Consider the following 24397-nt stretch of genomic DNA (forward strand, 5'->3'; position numbering starts at 1 on the left):
TGTTCAAGGTCTGAAAATCTTGGAATCCCCTATAGCAATGCCGACTGCTGCCTTGTTAGCAGTATTTCACTATTTGCATGTGAATGTCTTGCTCTTAGCTTGTCTAAAGTTACTGTGCTAAATCTTCATTTTACCATCACATCAAGAAGGCTGACCGTATTCCAGAATAATGAAGAGTCTTCATGGTTGTATGGAGGTTACAAATATTTTACTGCATTTTCTAATTGTATTGCTTGCTGATAGGAAGGCAAATGCAAGAAAAAAAAGCCTTTGGCTGGAAGTTAGCCCTGATCACAAATTTTGCTTTAGGCTGTGCCCTCATCCAGTTGATTTCACTGCTAGAACTACCACTGTTTCATGCTCAACAAAGAAAAAAAAACAAACAAACACATAATTGCTGTCTGCAGAGAGGAACTAAATTTACTGTGAGGATCCTGTCAGGTAAATCAAAGATATTTTTTCAGTGGTTGGCTTCACTTTGATTTGACATGTAGATGAGGCAGAGTTCTTCTTACAGTAGAAAACCTTAGGACTAAAATAATTTCAAAGGAGTTTGCTTTGTTGAGAGTTTTGACATCCAAATAGAATATTGAAATATTGGCTAAAAAGAGTTTCGGGATATGGTAATGTTTCTGTAGGGTATTAATGCTCAATTCACCTTAAATATATTTGAGAGTTTCATGCTAACTGCTCAATGCACTTGCTTATCATTATTGTTCGTGCAAGTACGAGGAACAGCACACGGATACTGATTGAAATAACGAAGATATCGAAGCACATAACTGCTCAGTTTAAAACCTTCAAAAAAATTATCAATTTTTTATTTTTCAGAATTGCAAATGACAATACGGGGTAAGTCGAGTGAGATGACAGCTTTGCAGTATCATGACATCATCAGTGCAGAAACAGTTACTTTTTTTAAAAAAATTAAAAGTGGTACTGTAGGAAATAGTGCCTTCTTATAGATAAGAGATTTAGCAGTGTCATCTGGCCCACATCATTTGGGAAACACTTCACTCGGAATGGGTTGACCATTGAGAACAGCCAGCATATTTGCTATTGCTTCTTCTGCCATCATCTGGACGGCTTGGACTGTTGCAGTTCCAATGTGAGGGGTTATAATGATGTTATTTAATTTTAACAAAGGATGATCTCTGCAAGAAACAGAACAAACAGAATGCATTACACATGGAATTTACTCTGTTGCTGTTACATGCTAGTTGTTAAGGACCAAACCTCAGGAAACAGCAATGGCATGTGAAGGTAAAGGTGCCACACACACAGGACGGGCAGAAAACTGTGGGAAGCTCGCTTCCCATTTGTTCTTCCTCTGTATTGGTGTTGTTGTCTAGCTTGTCAGTCAGGTTGGCAAAGAACTTCTAGATTTGGGGAGGGGGCACAGTTTGTCATTTACTTGTGATTGTGCAAGATAAACTGAGGTTCTGCTCTTAAACAGTGAGAGACTCCCCATAGAGATCAAGATTATGAGCACACTTTTGCTCACAGTTTAAAACATTTCAGATTAACAGAATGGAAAACAGGTTTCTCTACCTTGGCAGAGGCTCAGGGTATGTCACGTCCAGAGCAGCAGCCCTGATTACGTTATTCTGGAGAGCTTCTACCAATGCGTCTTGATCAATAAGTGCACCTGTATTGAAATAATATCTTTCTATCATGACAAGTTAATGAACGCGTTTTTACCTGGCAGCGGGAAAAGGTCTCAAGACTCCAGTGAGAAAAATTAAAGGATCTTTGTTTTGTTAGAAACTAGAATGTCTGTCTAATAACCATTAACCAAAGGAAACATAATGAGATTTTATTTATTAACCTTTAATTTGAGGTGTATTTTGGTCTAACATATACGTTTTTTCCTGGGATGTCAGAGATCTTAGTATTTTTCTCGTTTTGATGCCTATTTCCTGTATTATTCTATAGTAATGCTTCCTATGTTATTATATGTAGAAAATAACTTAATTCCCTTGAGATTTTCGCTCTTTTATCTGTTTTGTTTACTGATTTATAGTCTCTCCAGGTCTGCTCTTACATATACTTGTTCAGTAACAACAGATCTGTAATCCCATGTCAGGTTTCTTTTCCACATAGCTGCTTCAGTTGAAGCTTATGTTTTCCTTTGTACCCCATTCATCATTCAACCTTTCATGAGGAATAATGTTATTTCCGCTATGAAAAAAGATGTCTTCAAGTTAAGGCTACAGAGATGCAGAACAACTGCTGAATATTTCCATACTCCATAGAACCTTTGAACACATGGTATCTGAATTACGGTAAGTCATTAATTTGTAGATTTCCAGCTCTTTTGTGACTCAAACAACACAGGGATATCACAGACTGACGCTGGAGTGTGGAATGCCAACGTAATCAGGTAAAACACAACCTTAACTATGGAACAATAACCAGTTCTGGTAGATATTCCTACCTCGGCCAATGTTTATAAGAGTGGCTGTGGGTTTCATCAGCCCCAGCTCCTTTTTCCCAATCATTTTGTGAGTCTCAGGAGTCAGGTTCACAACCAGCATAACAAAGTCAGATTGCTGCAGCAAGTCTTCCATCTTCTCACAGTAGTGGGCACCAACTGCCTGTTCCTCCTCCTTTCTTCTGAAGGAAAAATGCATACCCAATTTGACACAAATACTTTGAATCGGCTTTAACAATCAACCAACCCTAACAAAGAACTTGAGCAGCCTAAATATTAAGAGGCCAGAATAAAGGAAAAGACATTGATAAGAACAGATGGCAGAAGGGAGGGAAGGATGTGGCCTAGAAAGACCAACAGGACTGAGGAGTGGTAGGACACTGGTGGAGTTACATAAATATGAAATCAAAGCACATTGGTGATATTAGGTATAGGGGGCTGGATATGCAGAAGGCCCCTGTTTCTTTCTCTCCTGCTTCTGTGCCTATACAGTTCCTGTAGACTCTCTCTTTGCTTGACATGTCAGGTCTTGTGGTGGAAAAGGGATAAAGAGGAAGAAAAGAAAGAAACTATAAAATGATGTGAAGTTAAGATCCTTGGCATTAGTGTGGTGACTGAACTGTCTGGGCTGAGGAAAGGGGTGACAGCTTGAGGGACAGCCTGGGCTGGGCCAGGGATGTTGCCAGAAGCCTGAGAGAAAATTTTGGCAGGACAGGGTCTGGTTTGCCTCAGCTTCACCTTAAAAAAGGTTAGCACAACCCTTTCTCCAAAAGTACAAATAGCTAACTAGAGAGGAGTGAGCACAAAGGTGAGGAGGAGGTGTTTCCCAGCAGGAGCAGCAGGGAAGCAAAGTGAGGATGTGGAGGCATGGTGATATTTCCTCATGTGGCTTACAACTGTCACAAATGACTACGAACAACAGGGACACAGACCAGAGCTTCCAACACTGCCCCCAGACTAATTTAACTACACACAGGAAATAAACATTTTTACCTCTGCTTCCTGTTGTGGTACAGGATCTTCATGTCAAAGGCTCTGGCTCTCTGAGCCACTTTATACCCAATTCTGCCCATCCCGATGATCCCAAGAGTCGCCCTGGAAACTTCAACTCCCAGCCAGTCAACAGCAAAATACTTTGTGTGTGGAGAAATTGCTATCTGGGAGCCTGAATGTAAAAACACGCTGAGTGGGTACAAACCAATCATAAATTCAGGTTGGGAATCAGAGGAAAAAAAATATCTCACTGTTACAGCAGGGTTCAGAAATACTGTTTAAAAAATGTCCTAACTAATTTAAAGATGAATTTTGACCAGTTTATGGACAGGCCTGGATGGTGCCATTCCCTGCAACAGCCAAGACCGGATCCAGTGACACAGAAGGGCTTCCAGAAGGTGGTATCCTCCTGGGAGGAACTGCCTCCTCAGGAAATTAACCTTTAGTGACTGGAATATTTTTTCTGAAGATCAAAACTAGCTTCTGGGTCATTTACCACCCCACAAGCATTGACTTCACATTTTTTTAGCAGGGACAAATCTCATAATCTATCTGCTGGACCATAAACCAAAACAGCTGTACTGCTTGAGTGGGGTTGAAAGTACACCGCAGATTCCAGCTCTGCCAGGGATCTCTGTGAGGCTTTATACATCAGACTCGAGGTTCAGCAAGAGGCAACAGTGGCAAACATCAAGGGAAAAGAGGAGTAACTTCATACTCAGGTATGCAGCAGTGATAACAGAAATTCTGAGTCTCAAGACAGAGGCAATCTCGTCTCTGTTGTCTCTCTTTCTTGTCTCTACTGACACCTTCCTCCCTCAAAGGGCATTACACAGCAAGGGCATGGGGAGAAAGGATCTACATTTAGGCACATAACTTAAGGTTGGTGGTGCAGTTTGGAATAACATTATCAAAAGGATTATCAGCTATTTCACTAATAATGCTGGTACTACTCTCAGAATAAAACCCATTGGTTTAGACAAACTCTTCACAGAAACAGGAAAAAATGAAGTGCTATACTCATTCCTGCTCTAGAGATGCAACTGTAACAGTCTTACTCTTGTCACTATTGCCTTAAAGAGAAGTGGGACATGAGAAAAGAAGAGGCCTCTGAAAACAGAGTCCTCAGAAAGTTTTTTTCTTGTAAAGGCATCCCCAATATCGATTCTGACAGATCATCTGTAACATAGGAATGTGAGATATGCCAAAGAAATACATAAGATCCAGGAAGATTTAAAATATTACCTTCAACTAGTCTTCTGGCAGAGGCCAGCATCAAGGCCATTCCTATATCTGCTGTAGAGTCAGCAACGGCATGTGGGGTATTGGTGACTTTCACACCAAAGTTAGAAATCATTTTCAAGTTTAAATGATCCACTCCAACCCCAGAGTTTCCAATTACCTTTAAATTAGGCAAACTTTCTAGAAGTTCCTGGTCAACAGTTGGCCTGCACTCAGACACAAAAACGGACTGGATTTTTTTGCTCATTTCTTTTTTGTTTTCAAGAAACTCCTTCATGGTGATAAGGCAAAAGTGTTTTTTCAAAAGTGCTACAATATTTTCTTGCACACCATAAGTTCCTCCAATATCCAGAATCAAAAGACCCGGCAACTCCTGTTCTGACATGGCCTACAATAGAGGAATAGGAGAAATACGCTGTTGTTTAGTAGAACATCCTTAAAACAGTGACGATGTATCAATCATTTAAATTCACATCTGTAAAATAGGAAGGTAATGGAACCTAATACTCCTTTTAATAATACAGAATAAATCCACTATCACGTGATACTAGCATGCTCTTACATTAGAAATGTTCCAGTATCTTCATTAAGTGCTGAATTAGGCTGTAACACCAAGGAATATCCACCCCATTGGATCTAAGTCCAGTTTAATTCTTACAAGGTGCTCTTATAGTTTCATTTTAGTCCTAAATTCATACTGATTTCATACAAATCTGGTAGCTTCTCAGTCTTATTCACAAATTTATTATATGAACAGTGGTATGAAACTTCTGCTAGAAAATTGCTGAAAGCTTCCTGTCTATTGATCACAGCTGGTGAAGCTGTAGGTAGTGTAGCGAGGCACTGGGGCTCAGACAGGTCTGACAAACATCTGTCTTGAATGGTTCGGGTCTAAAAAATTTGTGCAATGAAGGATCACCCTTGGACAACTGCTACACTGCTTGCCTTCAGTAAGTTCACCTGAACTTACCTCCTGCAAAATTTAGCAGTAAAAGTCAATGTTTTGCACACCCGTGTCTACATGCTGAACCACTGGGGAAGAGCACTAAAGGTGACAGTGTTAAGTCCTACTGATAACAGTCCTTCATATTAGAATTTTTCCCTTGCCCAGGAATTTTTGAGACCAGTCTTGCCTGCAACAGACCATGCAAATATATTGTATCCTGCAACCATACAGCAAAAAAATATTGAGTTCTTAAATATATCTCATCTATTTCTTGCCAACTGAAGTCTTTTGAAATCAGCCAGCCCAACATGGTTGTGAAAATTGTCCAAATTTCCCCAGCTGTAGTCTGTGTATTTCTTAGAGTATCACACAACATGGCCTTAGAAGGAGAAATTAGATTTAATTCTCCAGAAATGACCCATAAAATAAAAGACAAGATTTAATGTCATATTGTGACAGTGTTATCCAGCTTTGTGATGCTACTGAAGAAGCTTAATCAGACTGGGTGGCAACTAAATCTTCTGCAGTTACATCATGGAAAACTGAAAACTGTTTAGGTACTAGACATGCTCACTTGGCTGGCAGATGCCAGTAGAGCAGGATTGTGTTAAGCCATTTGCTTTCATCACCATTTCCTTCTCTGGTAAAATACACCACTCATGATGGTCATAGTCAAACCCACGTTTATTTTAGAAGCACTTTCTAGACTTTGGAAAAGTTTATAGACTCATAGGGAAGCCACAGTACAACACATCAAGAGCTGATTTAACTTTAAACAAACCATCTTGTTCACACAAAACAGGCTAAGTCACATATAATTATTCTGCTCATTACTGTGGATACACTGAGTAAGCCACGGTTTCAGCCATGTTTGATGTGGACAGGAACAGACTGCAGCCTTGGTTCAAGAACTGGGCTTCTGCAAGTACCAAGTACAATATTAAAAAATTATATTGATAGCAGTACTGTAAATACATTTAAGGAAATCTTGAAGAGGGAAAGGGGCTCTCCAGATACTAACCTTGGTCTGAGGAGCACTACCTGCACCTGTCTTGTACCTCTGTCTGTATGCCACACTTCTGTGAGGGCGATGTCCATGTGAAGCAATAACTGGATGAATACCTTTATAAGCCAAATTTGGCTGGGCAGCCATCAAGTGAATAGATTTTAACAGATTGAATGCTTTGCTCCTGAGCATAATTATTCAGATATAGGATGTCTTGTCCAGTGTGCTAAATGTAACACCTGTTAAGCATATGACAATTTTGGTTTTGGACTAGTATCATCTGCAGTAGTGCCGACTTTTTTTTTTTTTTTTTAAGCTGTCTCTCCACTCACTTTCTATTTACATAAAATTATCTGCTTTCATGTATCTATACATCCATAACCAGATATAACATATTGTTATAATGTATGTGCACTGATATCAAGTTCAGGTCCTTGCACTGCAGAAAAAAAAACTCTGAATATGTGACTAATTGAGACAAATAGGCAAATAAACAGGACTACTTGTAGTTATTAACTTCAGTGTCACTGTTTTCTTACGCTAGCCTTATTTCTTATTTGGAGCTTGATTTGCTACTTACTTTCAGACTGTCACTGCTCTATGACTTTATTTAGCCGAATCGTAGCAAAACAAACCTCCACATTTTTTCCTCTCTCTGCTTTCAATTGAAATTAACAGTGCATTTTACCCAGAATAAATTCCTCCCACTTACTTAACTACAGAAGAAAACTAATTACCTTGATAACCACCAAAGAATTAATCTGGACCGGTTCCTTTCTGACGATGTTTTCTTTACAGCTAAACCTCGCGGCTCCCGGAGGAAGCAAACCCGAGCAATTTCCTGGTTACTTGCAACACGCAGCCCCTAGCCCCCTCTGCCACCTCCGTGCCAGGGCCAATAGCTGCTTGCAGTTCCATTCCGCCAGCAGGGGCACGTCCTCCCACGGAAATTTCAGCCCCTGGCTGCTACATGCGCTTGCTTAACTCTTGCTCTGCCTGGTTTTGTCTGGAGGGTATATATATCTGGAAAAGTCTCTGAACACTTCCAGAGAAAACCACGACATGCGGCAGAAAACTGACACAGCCTGGCTCCCGGGTGGGAGATCACCACTTGCTTCTGTGAGGCCATATGAAACAAGAGTGCCCTTATCTGAAATGAACCTAACTTCTCCTCTCAGTTTTGAAACTTAATTTTCTAGAAAGGACATCCTTTCTGATACTGTAGAACAAGCACCTTTTGGTACTTTTTTTTTTTTTTTTTTTTTTTTTTTTTTTTTGAGAGAGAGTTTTGCAATTCTGTGGAAAATAATTTGGTACAAATTCCACCTACCCTTCTAGGACTATTCTCCAAAGCACAAGTTCAGGTTTGTGTGGATTGTGTTGAAAATATGCATTTCATTTCTCCTTGCCTGCTGCAAGCTAACCTTTTGAAAGAGTTCACATATACATGTATATATGACTTTCAGATAAAGTCATATATATTGGCTTTCACATGTATATGTGAAAGCCAAAAAGATAGGCCTGAGATGCCTTCTCTCAAATATCAACTCAGTTCTTTCGAAACCTAATGCTGGTAATGCAATTGTCCTGGTTTCACTACTGATAACTTCAACCTAAATATTTACCCAGTATGTTCAGGTACCAGCCTTTTGGTCATGGGAGGCTGTGGTGGTTTTACTCAGATGGGCAGCCAAGCTCCACCACAACCGCTCTCTCATTCCTCCTCCTCAAAGGGAAAGGGGGAGAAAATATGATGAGAAGGGCTCAAAGGTTGAGATAAGGACAGGAAGATCACTCAACAAATATTGTAACGCGCAAAACAGACTCAGCATAGGGAGATTAATATAATTTATTACTGTTATAAATTAAGTCTCAACTCAATCTGAATTTAGTAATATTTATAAAAGGAATATTTATAAAAGGCAAGTAAACAGTGTTGGGTGTGCGGGGAGTCGACGCTCCACCGCACATACAAACATCAAACATTCTAAATATACAGAACATTGCTTTTACATACTAAACCCGAGCACGCCTATACATATGTACAATCAAAAAAGGTAACAAACAATCCTTTAAGTTCCATGACTTAACAGTCTCCATTTTCCATTCCTTTTCTTGATTACATACAAGTCTCCATTTTCCATTCCTTTTGAACAACATGTCTTGCTTTAAGTTGTCAAGCAACTCGGTCTTCGGGCCTTACGTATCCCGTTCTTCCCAGATCGAAGAAAAGCATATCCATCTCCTTTTCAGGGCCAATAGGGCCTGGGTCAAAAGGCACGTTCAGGTCAGCAGGGGGCGTAACAGCAAAAGCCTTCGATGGCTGTAGCAGCAGAGGGGCCGATGGCGTCGCAGTCGGATCAGTAAAGGAGCCCGCAGCTCCCTCACTGTCTGGCAGACCACACGTTTCTGACTGTGGCTCCACATGGCTCTTTAAGGCCTCAGACTGCTCGCCAGGTGCCGAGCCATCCCACTGCAACCTTGTCGTTTTTAGTTGCAGAGTCCCACACCTTGACCTCAGTTTGGTCTCATATTTCAGGGTCATAAACTGTCCAGTTGTTAATAAGGAGAATAAGCTGTAAGGTTACCAGGACAGTCTTTGTTTCTAAGGACGAACGATTCCCCATAACACACAACTGCTTAACAGCGAGGGGCAGTTGTGTGCCGGGTCCGCTTCTCTCGGCTTGAGCTTCCCAGCTCCGGTGCGCCTGTTTCCAGCAACTTTCTGTACGAGCTTCTCTGAGCAGTTTGCTGAGTTTGGCCAAACCCATCTTCATGAGGTGATCAATGTGCCTGTTCCTGTCCTGGTGTCCGTTCTGGTCGCCTGTTCCTTTTCATTCCTTCTTTCTGCCTCTTTATCGATGACATAACTTCATTATATCGTGTTGCCTTTTTTTATCTTGCGGGCAGGCTCCCCTCTTATTCCCTTCTCCCCACAGCAGTCCTTTTCAAAAAAACTTCTTATTGGTCAAACAACTTTGCATATAACAACAACGGCAAACACCCAGAAACTTCCACGCCTCAAGGGCTGGAGAACAAGCAACCAGAGATGGCATGGCGTCTCTTGAATCACCCTTCTTTTTTCCCTCTAAACTCTTTTACATTCCTGATGGCCTCATCGTTAAGAGTCTGATGTTATCATCAACTATGGGGCTTGCCCACCCCCATGGCCACACTCCCACTTCTGCCCCTTCTTTATTAATATCAACCATCTTCTCGACACGAATTACCACTCAATATATAACAATTACCTATTACTAAAAAAACTAGAGTAGTGAGAAACAAACAACAACAATACAACTAGAAAGAACTTCCACCCATCCACCCTCTTCAACGTCCTCCCCCTGAGTGGCACAGGGGAATGTGGAATGGGGGCTGCCATCAGTCTGTGACATTTTGTCTCCAGTGCTCCTTGATCAGTAGGTATCAGTACAGTGGGAGGCTGTACTGATACGTACAGTACGTGGCACTTCATGGTGAGGGTGGTGGAGCACTGGAGCTGCCCAGGGAGGTTGTGGAGTCTCCTTCTCTGGAGATATTCAAGGTCTGTCTGGACGCCTACCTGGCCCTTGAAAGATGGGGCAGCTTCTGGATTCTTCTCACAGAGGGCAACCCCTGCAGACCCCCACTACCAAAACCTTGCCACGTAAACTCAATACAAAGGAGGCAGGGCATAAGGTACTTAAATATAAGTAATAGCAGGAGCAGGGCACTGCAGCTTCCAAGGACAGGATCAGCTTGTGGTATAAAATATATGGGAAAAAAACACAGAAGATGTATATGCTGTTGTGATCCACACGGTTAAGATATATCCATATTTTCACCCAGCATTCAAGCCACAAATATCACTAGCTCAATCATTAAGGTGTTTATTTGTCACAGGTTTATTTGTTTATATGGTCACAGGTGAATGTACTGAGCAAACAATCCATAACCAGAAAATACATGCTGCTCTCCGTGTTGGAGTCCTTGATCAAATCCAATGGAGGCACAGGAAGTTTTTAAGACCCATAAAGTGGAAATTAGAAGCAGAAATTAGGAGAAGGCTGAGGTGACCTCCATTTCACTGGGCTGCGCCAGGCACCCCAGCACGGCTCCACACCCCTCGTGAGAGGGGGGAATGGCTGTGGATGTGTCTGTGTGTCAGCACAACCTGCCCAAGCGCCTGGAGCGAGCACCTCCATGCAGCAGGGACACCCCCACAGCAGCCATCCACCATTTCGGCCCGGAAGCACACGTTTATCAGCAGGGCGCCGGGCAGCGCTGGCTTTTCTCGTCATTTCCCCTGCCTGCGGGCAGCGCTTGTGCCGCCCGGTCCCGCCGAGAGAAGGACGCCCACGGGGTGAGGGAGCCGGGGGAGGGCTGGGGGGGGAGCCCCGCGGGTGCTGTGGAAGCGGCGGGCGGGACCCGCTGCCGGGGGCCGCAGCCGGAGGGCTGTGGGGGGGCTGCCCTTGGTCGGGGAGCCCCTCTCAGCTTTCGCTGTCGTCCCGCAGGCCGGTCGCCTTCCCGTCAAGATGTCGTACATGCTGCCGCACCTACACAACGGCTGGCAGGTGGACCAAGCCATCCTGTCGGAGGAGGACCGCGTGGTGGTCATCCGCTTCGGGCACGACTGGGACCCCACGTGCATGAAGATGGACGAGGTGCTCTACAGCATCGCCGAGAAGGTAAACCCGCAGCCGCACCGCGGGGGGGACGCTCCCAGCACTCGGGGTTTTAAGTGGCTTATGCAGAGTCTGAGGTGGATTGCAATTTGGTTTGTAATTTGGTTTCCGGAGAGGTATTCCTGCAGTAGGAGGTAGCAATGGAGCTGTTGGGTGCACTTCCCTGAACATCTCCTATAGCTGTTGACTACCCTGCTGTGCATAACATTTAGTGTCGTGAAAAGCGTGGCAAGTTCAGAAGTCACGGTCACTAACTGTTAATAATCCATCACTTAATTAATCAACTTTATCATTCAAACACAGGCACGGGCTTGGTAGTAGGACTGTCATGACTCTAGGTAACACAGCACTATCGCTTCACAGAGTACGTCGTAACTTCAGGCTTCCATTAAAAGTTACATTAATAGTGACGCTTAAAAATGGTAAAATCCTGGTGAATTTCCGACTAGTGTTAATTAATACATCAGTGATACTCTGTGGAAATAGATGACGCTCTCTTGAGATACATGGGCTGAAATCAACTTTAGGAGCAAGTTGCTGAAGCTGTTTTCAGACAGAAACTGAATGCCTGCTGACAGCTGGCTTCTTGCTCAAGAAAAGCATATTGAAGAAAAATTAGACTGTGTTTACATACCTTAAAAGGGAAATCAGAGCCAACTGTGTATTTAGTAAAGGTTTTGCATGGTGATACGTGTAGAAAACAGAGCTCTTCTCTAACTGAATCACACAGAAAGCAAGCAAGAAATCTGAATTGGAAGTGGTTACAATTAAACTTGGGTAAGAAAAGGATTCAGCTATTTTCATGTCAAATTATGTGTAGTCAATAACTTACACATAGATCTTCTTGTGGTATTCTCCTTTGTATTCTAATGGTGTTGTTAAATAGATGTACTTCTGTCTCTAAAATCCCTATGTTAAGTATCTATGTCTGCAGTGAAATGTTAAGACGTGATAGAATACAGTAAGGAGTTGTTTAACTTCGACTTTTTTGTGTTTAATGTGGTGGGAGTGTCTGAGAGCACTTTTAGTATTTACTTTTGGCAGGATGCTTGGCAATCTAGCAGATGTTTTGGCAGCTAGGGGTGATTGGGGGATGAAAGAACAATGTAACTTGTTATTTAAAAATCTCCCTCTGCAGAATTGGCAGATTAAAGGGGGAGATCCTTCCTCATCCTCTTGCTTACAAGCCATATTCGGATCTCTGCTGTTTTAAAGAGTGAGTAAATGTTCAATTGTACAGGTGTTTATACAGAGAATAATACAGAATGTTAAGATGCTGTAATTACATGCTACATTTGAAGAAAACACAGCCATATTTTCCTCTTTTTTTTTTTTGCTTTTGTTTTACATTTGGGGTAGCACTAATATTATCTATACTTTAAAATATGAAATCAGGTGGGCTGTTTTGCTGGGTTTTATTTTTTATTTATTTATTTTTTGAATCCTTTTGGGGAAAAGAAACCAGAACACCAGAACACCATACGAAAATTCAAAGCAGATTATTTTCCCTGAAATGTATTCCACTTATAATTAAACTATAATATATTTTTTTTCAGTGTTAAACATGAAAGAAGGCAAGGTTTCAAAGAGTTTCAAAACAAAACATTTTAAGATGTTGGATGTTTTGGTTGGAACCTAGACAAAACAAAAATCTAAGAACTTGAGTTTCACCAAATTCCTGTGGAACACCTTTTTTTTTTTTTAAGAGAAGGCTCAAAATTGCAAAAGCCCATTCCTTGCAATAATTTGCTTTGGCTGCTAAATTTCTTTCTTACCTTTTCTTTAAACTAATATACAAATCCTGCCCTGGTTTGAAACCAGGTCACTTCAATGAATACATTGTATTGGGTTAGTGCTGCATTAGGGAAGATTGTTCAAATGTCTTGCACTTACTTAACTATAATCAGAAGTGTGAACAGCTGTAGCTTTTGCTCGAACATCAGTTGTACTTCTGCCTTTCTGTTAAAGTTAGAGGAAAATGGGGAGTGGGAGGAGAAGAAAAGAAGAAGAGGAAAAAATAAAACCCAAAACATTGTCATTATAGTTACTGGTGTTTATCGTTGAGCAAAGCTGATCCATTTACTTTAGCCTATGTTTTTCAAAATTGTTAGCTCTATGCATTGCATTTAGTAGTATAATGTCTTTCTCTTCTACCATATAAAATTAACACCTAGACTTTCAGCATAGTCGGAATGAGAAAATTGTCTAATGACAATGCAGACCTTCAAGTTTCTACTTAACAGTGTTTGCAGCCTCTTTCAGTTCAGTAGTGCAAGTCTGCTAGGCTTCTTCAACTTGAATCAATTGTTTCGAAAGCTGTTCTCATTTCCTCTTCCCCCCTCCCCCCCTGTGATTTCTTTGTCCATAGGACATCTAAACATGAAAAAAAAAAGTCTAGAAACTTTTTAGGAAGATCTGAGTTCTGAGTTCTTGACTCAGATTTCTTTAGGTATTTCCTGTATGCATTTTGGGCCACAAGCGAAGAAATTTCTTCTTATTTCTTCGAGAGAGTTGAAATTATAACAAAAAATGTCTTTACCTCCACCAGAAATGCAAAGAAAACTAATGTGATCCTTGCAATTCTTCCTAGTCATTGGTCGTTCTGTGGCAATCTGATGTTGTAGGCATGCATTAAATGTATTGGAATGATATTGTTAATGAAATTTTGCAGGAGAAATGATATTTATTTTATCTGGCATATGATTTTTCCCGTTTGTGCATTTTTTTATTTACCAGCTAAGTGTGAGACAGGATCTACAGAATCTGTATATTAAGTTCAGCTATATCTGATGTTAAGTGTCCTATATATTCCTCTGCTTTATAGTCTTGAGGCACTCCATTTACAGATTAAATAGTAGTCCACTGAAACAGACACAGTTCTGCAAAGTATTAAAATACTGGCCTGTAACTATGGTGAGGGAGTAATATACTTTTGTTTCTGTGTATATTTGTTGAATAACGTAGATTAATATGTGAAACTACTTTTTCTATTGAAAATGGGTTTTTATCTTCAGGTGTTGAAAAAGTGGTACTGTTTGAAAAAAGGTAGATCCGGTATAGTTTTTTTGTTTGTTTGTTTGGTTGTTTGGTTGGTTTTTTGTTTTTTTCCCAGAAAGAAGCAAACTTACTATATTGCAGTGTGTGTTACAAGGTTAAGTACTTTCACAGTAAACTTGGGTTGACCTGTAGCTTCTAAAATGCTACAGGATTTTTGCACACTGTACAGCAAATTTTTTGTTTAAATTCGGTACCTTAGTGTGGAGTCTGAATTGTTACAACTTTAGCTGCTTTTACAGTGCGGTTTGCTTCCTCAGAGCTGTGTTTAATTCTTGCTCTGAGGTCCCGGTATCATATCTGTAGCTACAACTTAAGTCAGAAGGAACTTATAAGCAGCTGCTGCCTTGAAATGATTGCAAAGCTTGTTCTGCTTTGAAGTGATAGCAAAGGGATGTAGTTTTGAACTGACAACTCTCTGGAACAAGGATTCATGTTGTGATGGATGGGGAGAAATTAAGATATATGGAACAAGTCTCCATATATTTAATAGCTCAAGTACAGATGAACTCCTGCTTCTGTGCCAGCTTGAATCCAGAAAGACTTGAATTGCTTTTGTTTAAAATGAAGCCTAGGTTAACCAAGTCTTACAAAATAGAGCTGGCTCTATAGGAAGGTAGCTCAGATGCTCTGTGCTACTGTTTTTGTTCCAATACAGTGGCTGAGATAGTAAGCACTCCTTCAGGCTGTAAAGCTGGTCAGTACTGTGTAATGAGACATTTGAGTAGTTCTGCAGTTCTGCTCATCTCTAAATAGTGTTGAAATAAAATGCCTCTCAGTGACAAGCCTGCTCAGTCTGGCATGCCAGTGAACAGTAGATACTATGGCCACTGTGGTGCTTTACTGCATCACCCTTTCCATGAACATTTTTAGCCTCTTACCTATCTCTTTCTCTATTTAATTCTTAGGCCTGAATGCCAACCTTCTGTTCCATATGTTGTAGGGTTCTGTGGCAAGGCCCATGTTGTGGGTAAATTTGGCAGCCAGTGCCCAAATACAGAACGAAATGCATCCTTTTTCAAGGCAGTTGGAAGCTAAGTGGCTTCAGAGGGATAAATGCTGTAAACTAGTATCTTTTCATTGTGGTGCTTGATTCTAGATCTGAAATTAATTCTTCAGATCTGAAATTAAGAAACAGCGGGGAAAAATACAATTTTTAAACCTCTGAATTAAAATTTAAGTCTTCTATCTAGCTTTGAGGTCTGCTTTAGACATCAGAAAAGGTTTTGAGCAAGCCACTGTGCGTCATCAGTTCCACTTCTTTAAAGCGAGTAGCTTTGATTCTTTTATTTACATGTAGGAGAGAAGGGAGATTCAGTTAATGTCTGAGATACTTGGATTATGTTGGTAACTTGCATATATGCTGCGCAAAGGTGATTCAGATGAAACAGTCCTCTTGAGTGATTTTTAGTTAATAATTTTAAAGTATCCGAGTTTCAGAAAACAAGATAATACATTCTTTAATTCTGGTTCTCTTTTCTAAAATCTTATGCTTCTGGGGCTCATTAATAGTGACAAGCATTTCTGGTTCTGCAACAGCTTGACTAAATCAAGTGTATATAAAATAAAACTAACTAAAAGTTTTGTTGTTCTGATGAATGCTATGTGAAGCACAAAGTTTTTGGAAGTAAAATCTTGTAGTAATACTTGGTTTAACTTAAAACCACTTTCGTCTCCAAATTAAAAACAACTGTCCAAAGATTGTTTAGCTTATAAGAATCGCCAAATTCTTGTGTTGTTGCAGAAATTTCCACGCACAGTAAAGCTGTGCTGCTGATGCTAATAATACCAGTAGGACGGAAGGAGAAATAAAAGGAGAAAATTAAAATAAGTTCTTCAGGTTACTTTTTTAAACCTGTGTTTTGCCTCCTAAAGCTAACCAGAGAGTAACTTCAGTCAATTCTCAATAAAATTGTTCATTTTGAACATTCTTGTAAGTTTCTTAGAAATATTTAATGTAAAAGTGAAATGAGAATGAATAATCAATTCAGAGAATGTTTAATCTGAGTAACTTGGGTAACTTGGATTTTTAAGGCTTTACCTTTTGACTGGTTTGGAACATTTTTTAAATGGGATGGTTTCATTAGATTATTGGTATAATCTAAGATTATAAATGGCTCCATAATAGCACAATAAAAACTATTTAAATGGTGCTTCAGCCCAGAAGAGATTTGACTTCTTTTCGCTACTTATTTTCAAAATATTTTTGAAAATAATACTTATTTTCATTTTTAATGTGTGGTTGTTTTATGTAATGCAGAAACTGTTTTGAAGTCTGATAAAATTTATTTACTATGTGCTGTTTTTTTTTTTTTGTGAATGAGCATCTCCACACTTTCTCAACTGAGTTGTTTGCTAGGATGTTTAAGTTCAGGATACACTGTGCGTAAGATTTTTTTCATGCAGTCTAATCCTGTTTTCTGGGCTAAAATAAAACACCTTTACATCAACCAGAAATTACAGTTACCATAGAACTTCCAGACGCTTGATAGCAAAGGTAGTAAGTAAAAAAGCACTTTGAAGCAGTAAGATTGTCACAAATCTTAGACCAGTTACACTTCAGGCGTTATGTAGTCAAATGGGAAGGATGAAGGTGGTGTTTGTACGTAAGGATGGAAGCAGAGTGCATCCATGGAATAGCGCATGAATATGTAATTATATACCTTAAAGGTCTGTGTAATCTAGATGCCTGCAGTCATGTATTTAATTTATGGGTATGTATTAACTTCTGATGTACCTTCCTGCGTATAAACTAAGTTTAGAAACTAAGGCCTAAGGCTTCCTTATGGTCAAACGTGCTCTGTATAGAAAACAAAAACATGACAGTTTTCATTCAGGAATTAAGACATTCACTGTGAAATTAAAGGGGAAGAATCTGGAAATTCTGGAAAATGAAAACCTATCTTAACCAGAATTGCCTAGAGAACAGCTTCTCATCAGGGTATTTTTTTCATAATCAATTAAAATCTCAGTCTCCTGTTTTCAGCTTTACAACTGTCAAAAACATTAGTTTTTATTACTAAATTATCAGTTTTATTTTCATTTAATGAGCCCTTTTTAAACTATTTAAAAATTAAATAGTTTAGAGAAAATATGCTTGGAGGTAGGCACCAAGACATTTTAGGTGATTAATTTTCTGAAGTGTGTAAGCAGCTGACAACAGAGGTAAAATGTATAAATGGGTGAAATGGGTAAAATGTGTCAGCAGGTTTTTTTAAAGTTACTTATTTAGAGCTGCGCATGTCACTGTGAGGTCACAGCTGTATACAAAGGCTTGTTTCTCTGGATGTTCATTTAGCATAGTCAATTTCCATTTGAAACTGGATGTGAAATTAACATATTGGCTGTATGTAAGGGTATTTTCTATGTGATTGGTCCTTGTGCATTTAAAAAGAATTACAAGACTGTTTACTGTGATTTCCTGACTTAGTATTTTGTAAAAATAAATGTTGCAATTGGGAAAGTCTAGGTCTTTTAATCACTAATACAATTAATCAAAGGCTTGTTAATATATATTGCTTTTGTATTTCCTGTTTTCTTTTGCTTAGGTGAAAAACTTTGCTGTTATTTATCTTGTGGATATCACTGAAGTACCAGACTTCAACAAGATGTATGAGTTGTACGATCCCTGTACAGTCATGTTTTTCTTCAGGTACATGATGGTTTTTAAAATATAAGTCAGCTATGAATGTGTTCTTAGTACAGTGTCTCAGTAGAACTATAGATCATTTCTAAATGCGTATCAGCATGCTGATGCTTATGTTTATGTTGCTCTAGAAAAGAACAAACTCTTCATCAGAGTATACTGATAGGAAAAGGGGTAATTGCTTTAAATTGAAATGTAGATTTAGATTAGACATAGGAAGAATTTGTTACTGGGAGGGTAGTGAGGGTTTGGAACTTCTTGCCCAGAAGAGTTGTGGATGCCCCATCTCTGGAGGTGTCCAAGGTCAGGTTGGATGGGGCTTTGAGCAACCTGCTCCAGTGGAAGGTGACTCTGCCTGTCACGGGGGGGTTTGAAATAGGTGATCCTTAAGGTTCTTTCCAACTCAAACCATTCTAATATTTTATGACTGAATAGGCAAATGACTTGTTTGCCAATCAGCATAGTAACAATTTTTTGATGATAAAACAAATTAGTGATAGTGAAAACTGTTTTTATTATGCTTTGGGTATAGTTGTAACTAAAAAAAATATATTATAGAATGCTGTAGTAATACAGGAGTCAACCTTGTCAAACTTGCTCTAAAGATATACCCAAAGTACTAAAATTTTTCGAGCCATGGCACCTACTTTGATAAGTGTGGGATTCTTGTGTTAGATGGTAGTGGGAAAGAAATAAAAATAATGAGGAATATACTGAAGAGTAATTGCATTGAGTAGCATTCTTGATGTGGGAGCATGTTTGCAATCTTTGTTTTAGCTTTAGGAATAGGCAATAAAATGTCACTTTGAGGGTGACAGGAGCGGATGCTTTGACACTTATTATAACCTCATTGTTATAAGGCTTCTTTTGAATCCTACAAAGCATTCTTATGAGGGATAGATAAAGTTTCTTTTTGAATTATAACTCTATTAACCTGTTTGGTTTCTTCTCTCCCTGTAAAGGAACAAGCACATCATGATTGATTTAGGTACAGGTAATAACAACAAGATCAACTGGGCAATGGAAGATAAGCAAGAGATGATTGACATTATAGAAACTGTTTATAGAGGAGCCCGAAAAGGTCGAGGCTTGGTGGTATCGCCAAAAGATTATTCCACTAAATACAGATACTGACACGTCTTTGGGGCAGCCTTTTCTTTCAGCCCTGCATCTACTGAAATTTATTATTGTGTATGTGCGTACTATATATATGTCTATTTAAAACAAAAATAAACAAAACAAAACGAAAAAAAAACAACCCCACAAATTGTTCAACTTTGAGCATATTTGAATTATTTAAAAGCTTTGAATTTTGTTTTAAAAAGGTAGAAGTCAAATCCTGGAACTGTCTGACTGCAGTAATACTGTAGCTGGTTTGTTTGTTTTTTTTTTTGACTTTTACTCTGTGTTGACCTTTTGGTATGATGCATTTTTGTACACAAAAAGCCTGTTTGTAGAAAAACATTTCAATTGTCTTTGCTTGCTTTTGTTACATAAATATCTGGGAAAATTATAGTGTAGTTTTTTTAAGAAGAATAAAACGAGGTCCACTGATTTGCCTTAATGTTCTTTAAAATTGAGAAAGAAAACAAATGTAATTGGATGCAAAATCATAATCTTGAAGATAAAGGCTTGTCACTTTTTTGTGGATTTTGTTGCATAGTGTCTTGGTCTTTTGTATCCAGTAACAAAAGGGAATATACTAAGGTGCATTTGTTAATATTTAACAAAGCTAAATAAAAACATCTTCAGTGATCCCCCACCCTTCAATCAACTTAATAAAGTTGTGATGGTGGAATTTTCGTTTTCATGGTGATTATGTATGCTAGTCATTTCAAATACATCATAGTAGATTCTGTTCCAAAGTTTAGTTGCAGTTCTGGAGCTGATTGCATAGTTGATGCTTAAAGAAAGGATGAACTGTGCTTTCTCTAGAGCTGAATTTGTCTAATGGTAGAGCGAAGTGTTTATATTTATCTACTCATGAAACTTGGATTGGATTCCACTGTGGTATGGCTTTTGAAGTTTCCATACATGCTTCTGGTAACTTCTGTTCCACAGTAAAGAAGTCACTGTTGGTTCGTTATTTGCTTTTTGTTACTGCTCTTTGTTTGTTTTTTAAACTGATACATGAATATTTAGAGAATTAATGAAAAGCAAGCCAGACTGCAAGAAATGAGGTACGTGTATTTTGAATCCAGTTTGTCACAAAATGAAGTGTTCAAAATGGAATTTATATTTCTGTTGTCCATTCTTAACAGAAAAGTAAATACTATTCAAACTACTTCAAAGGTTCTATCAAACTAGCTTAGTATACAATGTTAAAGAATGGAATTAAGTCTAGTTATTCTTAGAGTTGCTTCCATGAACCTAAATAGAAAACTTACTGTTTGTTACTGTCTAAGCACACAAAATTCATTTATGACTCAGTTGCATATTCTGTATTGCCAGTTGCTTACAGGCTTATCCATAGAGATAAGAGTTTTTATACTTTGTCTTCCCAGCGATTGCAAAGCTGATCTACAGTGTGATCTCAGTCCGTGTGATTGATTTAGCAAGATGTTGTAATATGGTTAGGCCATACCTATTTTGGTCCTCAGATGATAAACCATTTCAACAAACTACTCGAGTGGATGGCAGCTTTGTTACAGTTGGGTACATTTTCTAACGTGAAGAATTTGAGCATCAAAATGGCACGTGCAAGTGGAAAAGTATTGTCATAGAAGGAGCTTGTTATTCTGAGAACTCTTAAAAATGCAACAAAGAAACATGATGAAAATTTTAATATTAAATGAAATTCACTTTCCACATTGAAAAAGTTTGTGACTGGTAAGCTTGCTATACAGGATAATTTTCTAACCATAATATTGCTTTTGCCTCCCCTGAAATGGGTGGTTCATTACCCATTACAGGAATTACAATTTGGATGAATAAACCGAGCTTCTGTCATGGCATGGTGCAAGCGTGTTGGTTTCCACTGGTACGTTTTGTGATTGATTGCAAGCAATGACACGTTCCCTGATTCAGTGCAGTGCTGTTCTCCCTTTATCTTTCTTGATCACATCCTCATTTCAGTGCTGCAAAGAAACAGTGAATAAGTAGGTTAGTGGTTTAATTATTCATGAATGTGATTCAGCATAAAATAAGATCTCTATACAGTTAAATATACAGTTAAATACATCTTCATAAGACTTTCCATATTTGTAAAAATAATTTCACAGCTTATCACCAGGAAAAAGGCAAGATAAATAGACACTGAAATTACTTCAGCGTATTTACAGACATTTCTCTCTTTCACTGCATAAGCAATCTCAGTTGGTTTAAATCAGTAAAGCCTGCAACAACAGGAAGAAGGCAACAGCGCATTGAGAACTCTAAAACAATGCTGAGATAAATACCAAAAAACACCAGCTAAGGCATACATCTGGGGGGACTGTTTGTAACAGACAGCAATATAAAATCTGACATGCAGCCCACCTACTCGTACTACCAAGTATTTGATAACAATGTTGTTAACTTCCTCGTTAACTTCCACCTCTCATTTTTACTGCTGCAAAGAATACATTATTGCTCTGTTCTGGGCAAGGTGTTTATGAGGTGTACTCTGAGTCACACTGGGAAGCTGTAGCAGGTTTAAAAGAGGTGTACATAAATTTATGACACAGAGAATCCTCAGCCACATCTGTTAGCATACTTGAGAGACAGGAATAGTGGACAGGGGTGCTTTGAGCCACGCACATTTTCTTACAAATATACAGCCTCAGTTTACATATTTTGGATTAGTTTGCACAGCAAGCTATAGTTTGGGTTCTTCTACAAAAGTGGTAGCATCTTTTGGCTCTTGTGGAAAAACAAATCCAAGGTAATTTTAAATATTTTAAGTACATTCCCAGTATATATTAAAATCCAAGTAAATAAATAAACACTACTTTCATGCTAGGTGCTGCCCATATTTCAAAACTGAGTAGAAATACATATAATACAGGAAAAGTAAAGTTTCTTTACTCTTGACTCTTCATCGGTATTCTCTATCCCAGCCTCTGTCATTAGGTCAGCAACGTGCTTCTCGAGGTCATCAATGCGCTCGCCCATTTCTTCCAGTAAGAAGTTAAAGATAACTAAGAAATACGAATGCTATGATTGCATTTTTTTTTTATTCTATGAGAAAAATACAGAGCTTTCTTCCAGATGCCTCAGCCTTTTACTTACTCATGTTCAACATTAATGCAAGGTGAAGCTCACAGGTGTATCACAAGGCTATATTATAACAAGACAATCCTACTTTCTCCTGAAACAGGGAAGCATTCCAGTTCTAAATGTTATCACATGCTTTCCTGTCTGCCTGCGAGTGAACTAGAGTATCTTCTGTGTAAAAGATTGTTTTCTGTCCAAGGAACTATTTTAGTTAATGCCATATGGTCAACATAAATAATCAAGATATAACTGCTGTTGCTAAACATTTATTTTTCTTCTTTACACTAAAGATGCAACTTCCTGAAAGTGGGGAGTTTCAGAAGAGTAAAATGTGTTGAGTCTGTAGTTTCAAAAAGCAGAGGTAGGTCCTGTTAACCACATCTAAGGAGAAAGCTCAGTGACCCTTCACGTCTTGTTTTCTTTATCTGTGCTTACCTTCCCAAACTCAGGAACCTAACAGAGTTGTTTCTAACCCACCAACACGCAGTGTTATGCTAATTTAAATGCATTTTTGAAGATGGCTCTTTTTTAAAAATGTACCTCCAGAATAGTTGCACATAATTTGTCCTGTACTTTACTTGAAAGCTAGAATTGATGTACAGAGACTAGCTCACTGGGACTGATCTGGCCTTCAGGAAAACCTTTTTAGGATTTCCTTAGTAAAGGAAAAAAAGAAACGGTACAGTTCAGCTGTCTTTATACCACAGGTGTCTAACAACATCAATAACATCTTAATTTGATATTCTGAAAAAAAAAAAAAAAAAAAAAAAAAACCAACCACATCCTGATTTTAAAAAGAAGATCGACAAAAACGACGACAACAAAAACAACAAGACTTTACATCTATTTGTTAATGAAGGGAAGGGAAGGGAAGGGAAGCCTAACCCTGTGGAGGAGCTACACCTCCAGAAGTTATGAAACTTGGCTCACAGAGCTAGTAACCCAGATTAAAAAGAGGATATTTCTCAGCGTTATCTTTTCAGTCAGAGCTTCGAAATTCTCCTGCAGCTGACACAGCAGGCTCTCCGCCTAGGAAAAAAAGAAACGACGAGATAAAAAGCAGGAGGGTCCCAGCAAGGACAGCAGGGGGTCAGCCCTCACACAGCCGCGGCTCTCGCTCCCTTCTTCCCTCCCTCCCTCGGCCGGCCTCCAGCCGCAACCCCCATACCTCCCCGTCTCCCCGAAGGGAAAGCCGCTCTCCCCGTGGCCTTTTTGCCTTTTTTTCCCATCCTATTCCTCCAGGGCAGCCGCTCCGCTGCGGGCGGGGGGGGGGCCGCTGAGGCCGCCCCAATACGAGGCAGGCGCCTGACAGGGGGGCACCCAGCCCGGCCGGGCTTTCCTCGGGGCATCCCCGACCCGCTTTGCCCCAAGCCCCCCGCCCTACTGGCCGCAGGAGCCAGCCCCGAGCTCACCAGCTGCGGAAGGGCCCCCGCGCCCGGCGGCTCGGCGGCCGCCATCGCTCGCGGTGCCGCCTCCCCGCCAGGTGAGCGCCCCGCCGGGGCCGGGCCGGGCCGGGCCGCGTCGCTGCCTGCCAGGCCTGCGGTGGGCTGTAGGGAGCAGGTTTTGTCCAAGACGTTGATTTATTTGTAAGGTATTAAGGGTAGAGCTGGTGATTCTTCACCCCTTTCTTCGCTGTAAAACTTATGAGGTATGACAAGGCTGGAAAAAATGGTCTCATAAACGTTTGTGTTACAAAACAACTATTTCTATTATGTCACAAAATAACTATTTCTGGTTAAAAAATCGTTAATTTTTGTTTACCTGTAATTTTGTCTACCTGTGGTATTCCTTTTTTTTTTTTTTTTTTTTTTTTTTTTTTTTTTTTTTTTCAAAATACTTACACAGGGCAATAAATAAGGATATTGGGGTTTGATCTTCAGGGGTCTTACAGTTTCACAGGACAGAAGTGCCAATTTAAATAAAGAAAAACGTTTATCGATTAATAAGGCCCAAGCTTTTTTCTTTCTTTCTTTCCTTTTTTTTTTTTTTTTTGTAAGTTTGTTTCCTTTTTCCTTGTAATTAGTTTTGTAATACAGACTGTCCCAAATACCAGTGTCCTTTGAAGCTTGTTGCACCAGGACTTCTAAGCAGGCAGGACCAAAGGCATGGACGAGAATTACGTGCTGCCTCCTAGCAGCCCAGCTAACAGGTAGGTCACCCATGGTTTTCGACGTTGCGGCACAAAACCCTCCCGGTCTATCTATTGCAAGGGTGTCTT

At 39.6% G+C, this 24397-nt stretch overlaps 3 protein-coding genes across 4 annotated transcripts; 1 reads left to right on the plus strand and 2 right to left on the minus strand.

Moving 5' to 3' along the window:
* Nucleotides 1-799: 799 nt before the first annotated feature.
* LOC116486566 (probable 2-ketogluconate reductase) lies at nt 800-7498 on the minus strand. Of its 2 annotated transcripts, none has more exons than XM_032182897.1 (6): nt 7359-7498; nt 4673-5057; nt 3428-3599; nt 2438-2616; nt 1552-1648; nt 800-1154 (listed from the first exon to the last, which is right to left on the minus strand). In XM_032182897.1, the coding sequence occupies exons 2-6, from the start codon at nt 5052-5054 to the stop codon at nt 998-1000; spliced, it is 987 nt and encodes a 328-aa protein (XP_032038788.1). In that variant the 5' UTR covers nt 5055-5057; nt 7359-7498; the 3' UTR covers nt 800-997. The 2 variants fall into 2 exon arrangements, with proteins under 2 accessions (XP_032038788.1, XP_032038789.1); XM_032182898.1 differs by lacking the exon at nt 7359-7498 and adding an exon at nt 6637-6648.
* A 3397-nt stretch (nt 7499-10895) lies between these two features.
* Nucleotides 10896-19783, plus strand: TXNL4A (thioredoxin like 4A). Its single transcript, XM_032182718.1, has 4 exons — nt 10896-10963; nt 11115-11288; nt 17888-17991; nt 18948-19783. Exons 2-4 carry the CDS (start codon nt 11136-11138, stop codon nt 19117-19119), a joined length of 429 nt encoding a protein of 142 aa, XP_032038609.1. The 5' UTR covers nt 10896-10963; nt 11115-11135; the 3' UTR covers nt 19120-19783.
* Nucleotides 19784-20750: 967 nt separating this feature from the next.
* On the minus strand, nt 20751-23649 carry HSBP1L1 (heat shock factor binding protein 1 like 1). Its single transcript, XM_032182719.1, has 4 exons — nt 23592-23649; nt 23142-23208; nt 21991-22085; nt 20751-21062 (listed from the first exon to the last, which is right to left on the minus strand). Exons 1-4 carry the CDS (start codon nt 23634-23636, stop codon nt 21057-21059), a joined length of 213 nt encoding a protein of 70 aa, XP_032038610.1. The 5' UTR covers nt 23637-23649; the 3' UTR covers nt 20751-21056.
* Between the last annotated feature and the right edge of the window lie 748 nt (nt 23650-24397).

The sequence above is a fragment of the Aythya fuligula genome, chromosome 2 (genome assembly GCF_009819795.1).
Source record: "Aythya fuligula isolate bAytFul2 chromosome 2, bAytFul2.pri, whole genome shotgun sequence".
NCBI classification, from domain to species: Eukaryota; Metazoa; Chordata; class Aves; order Anseriformes; family Anatidae; genus Aythya; species Aythya fuligula.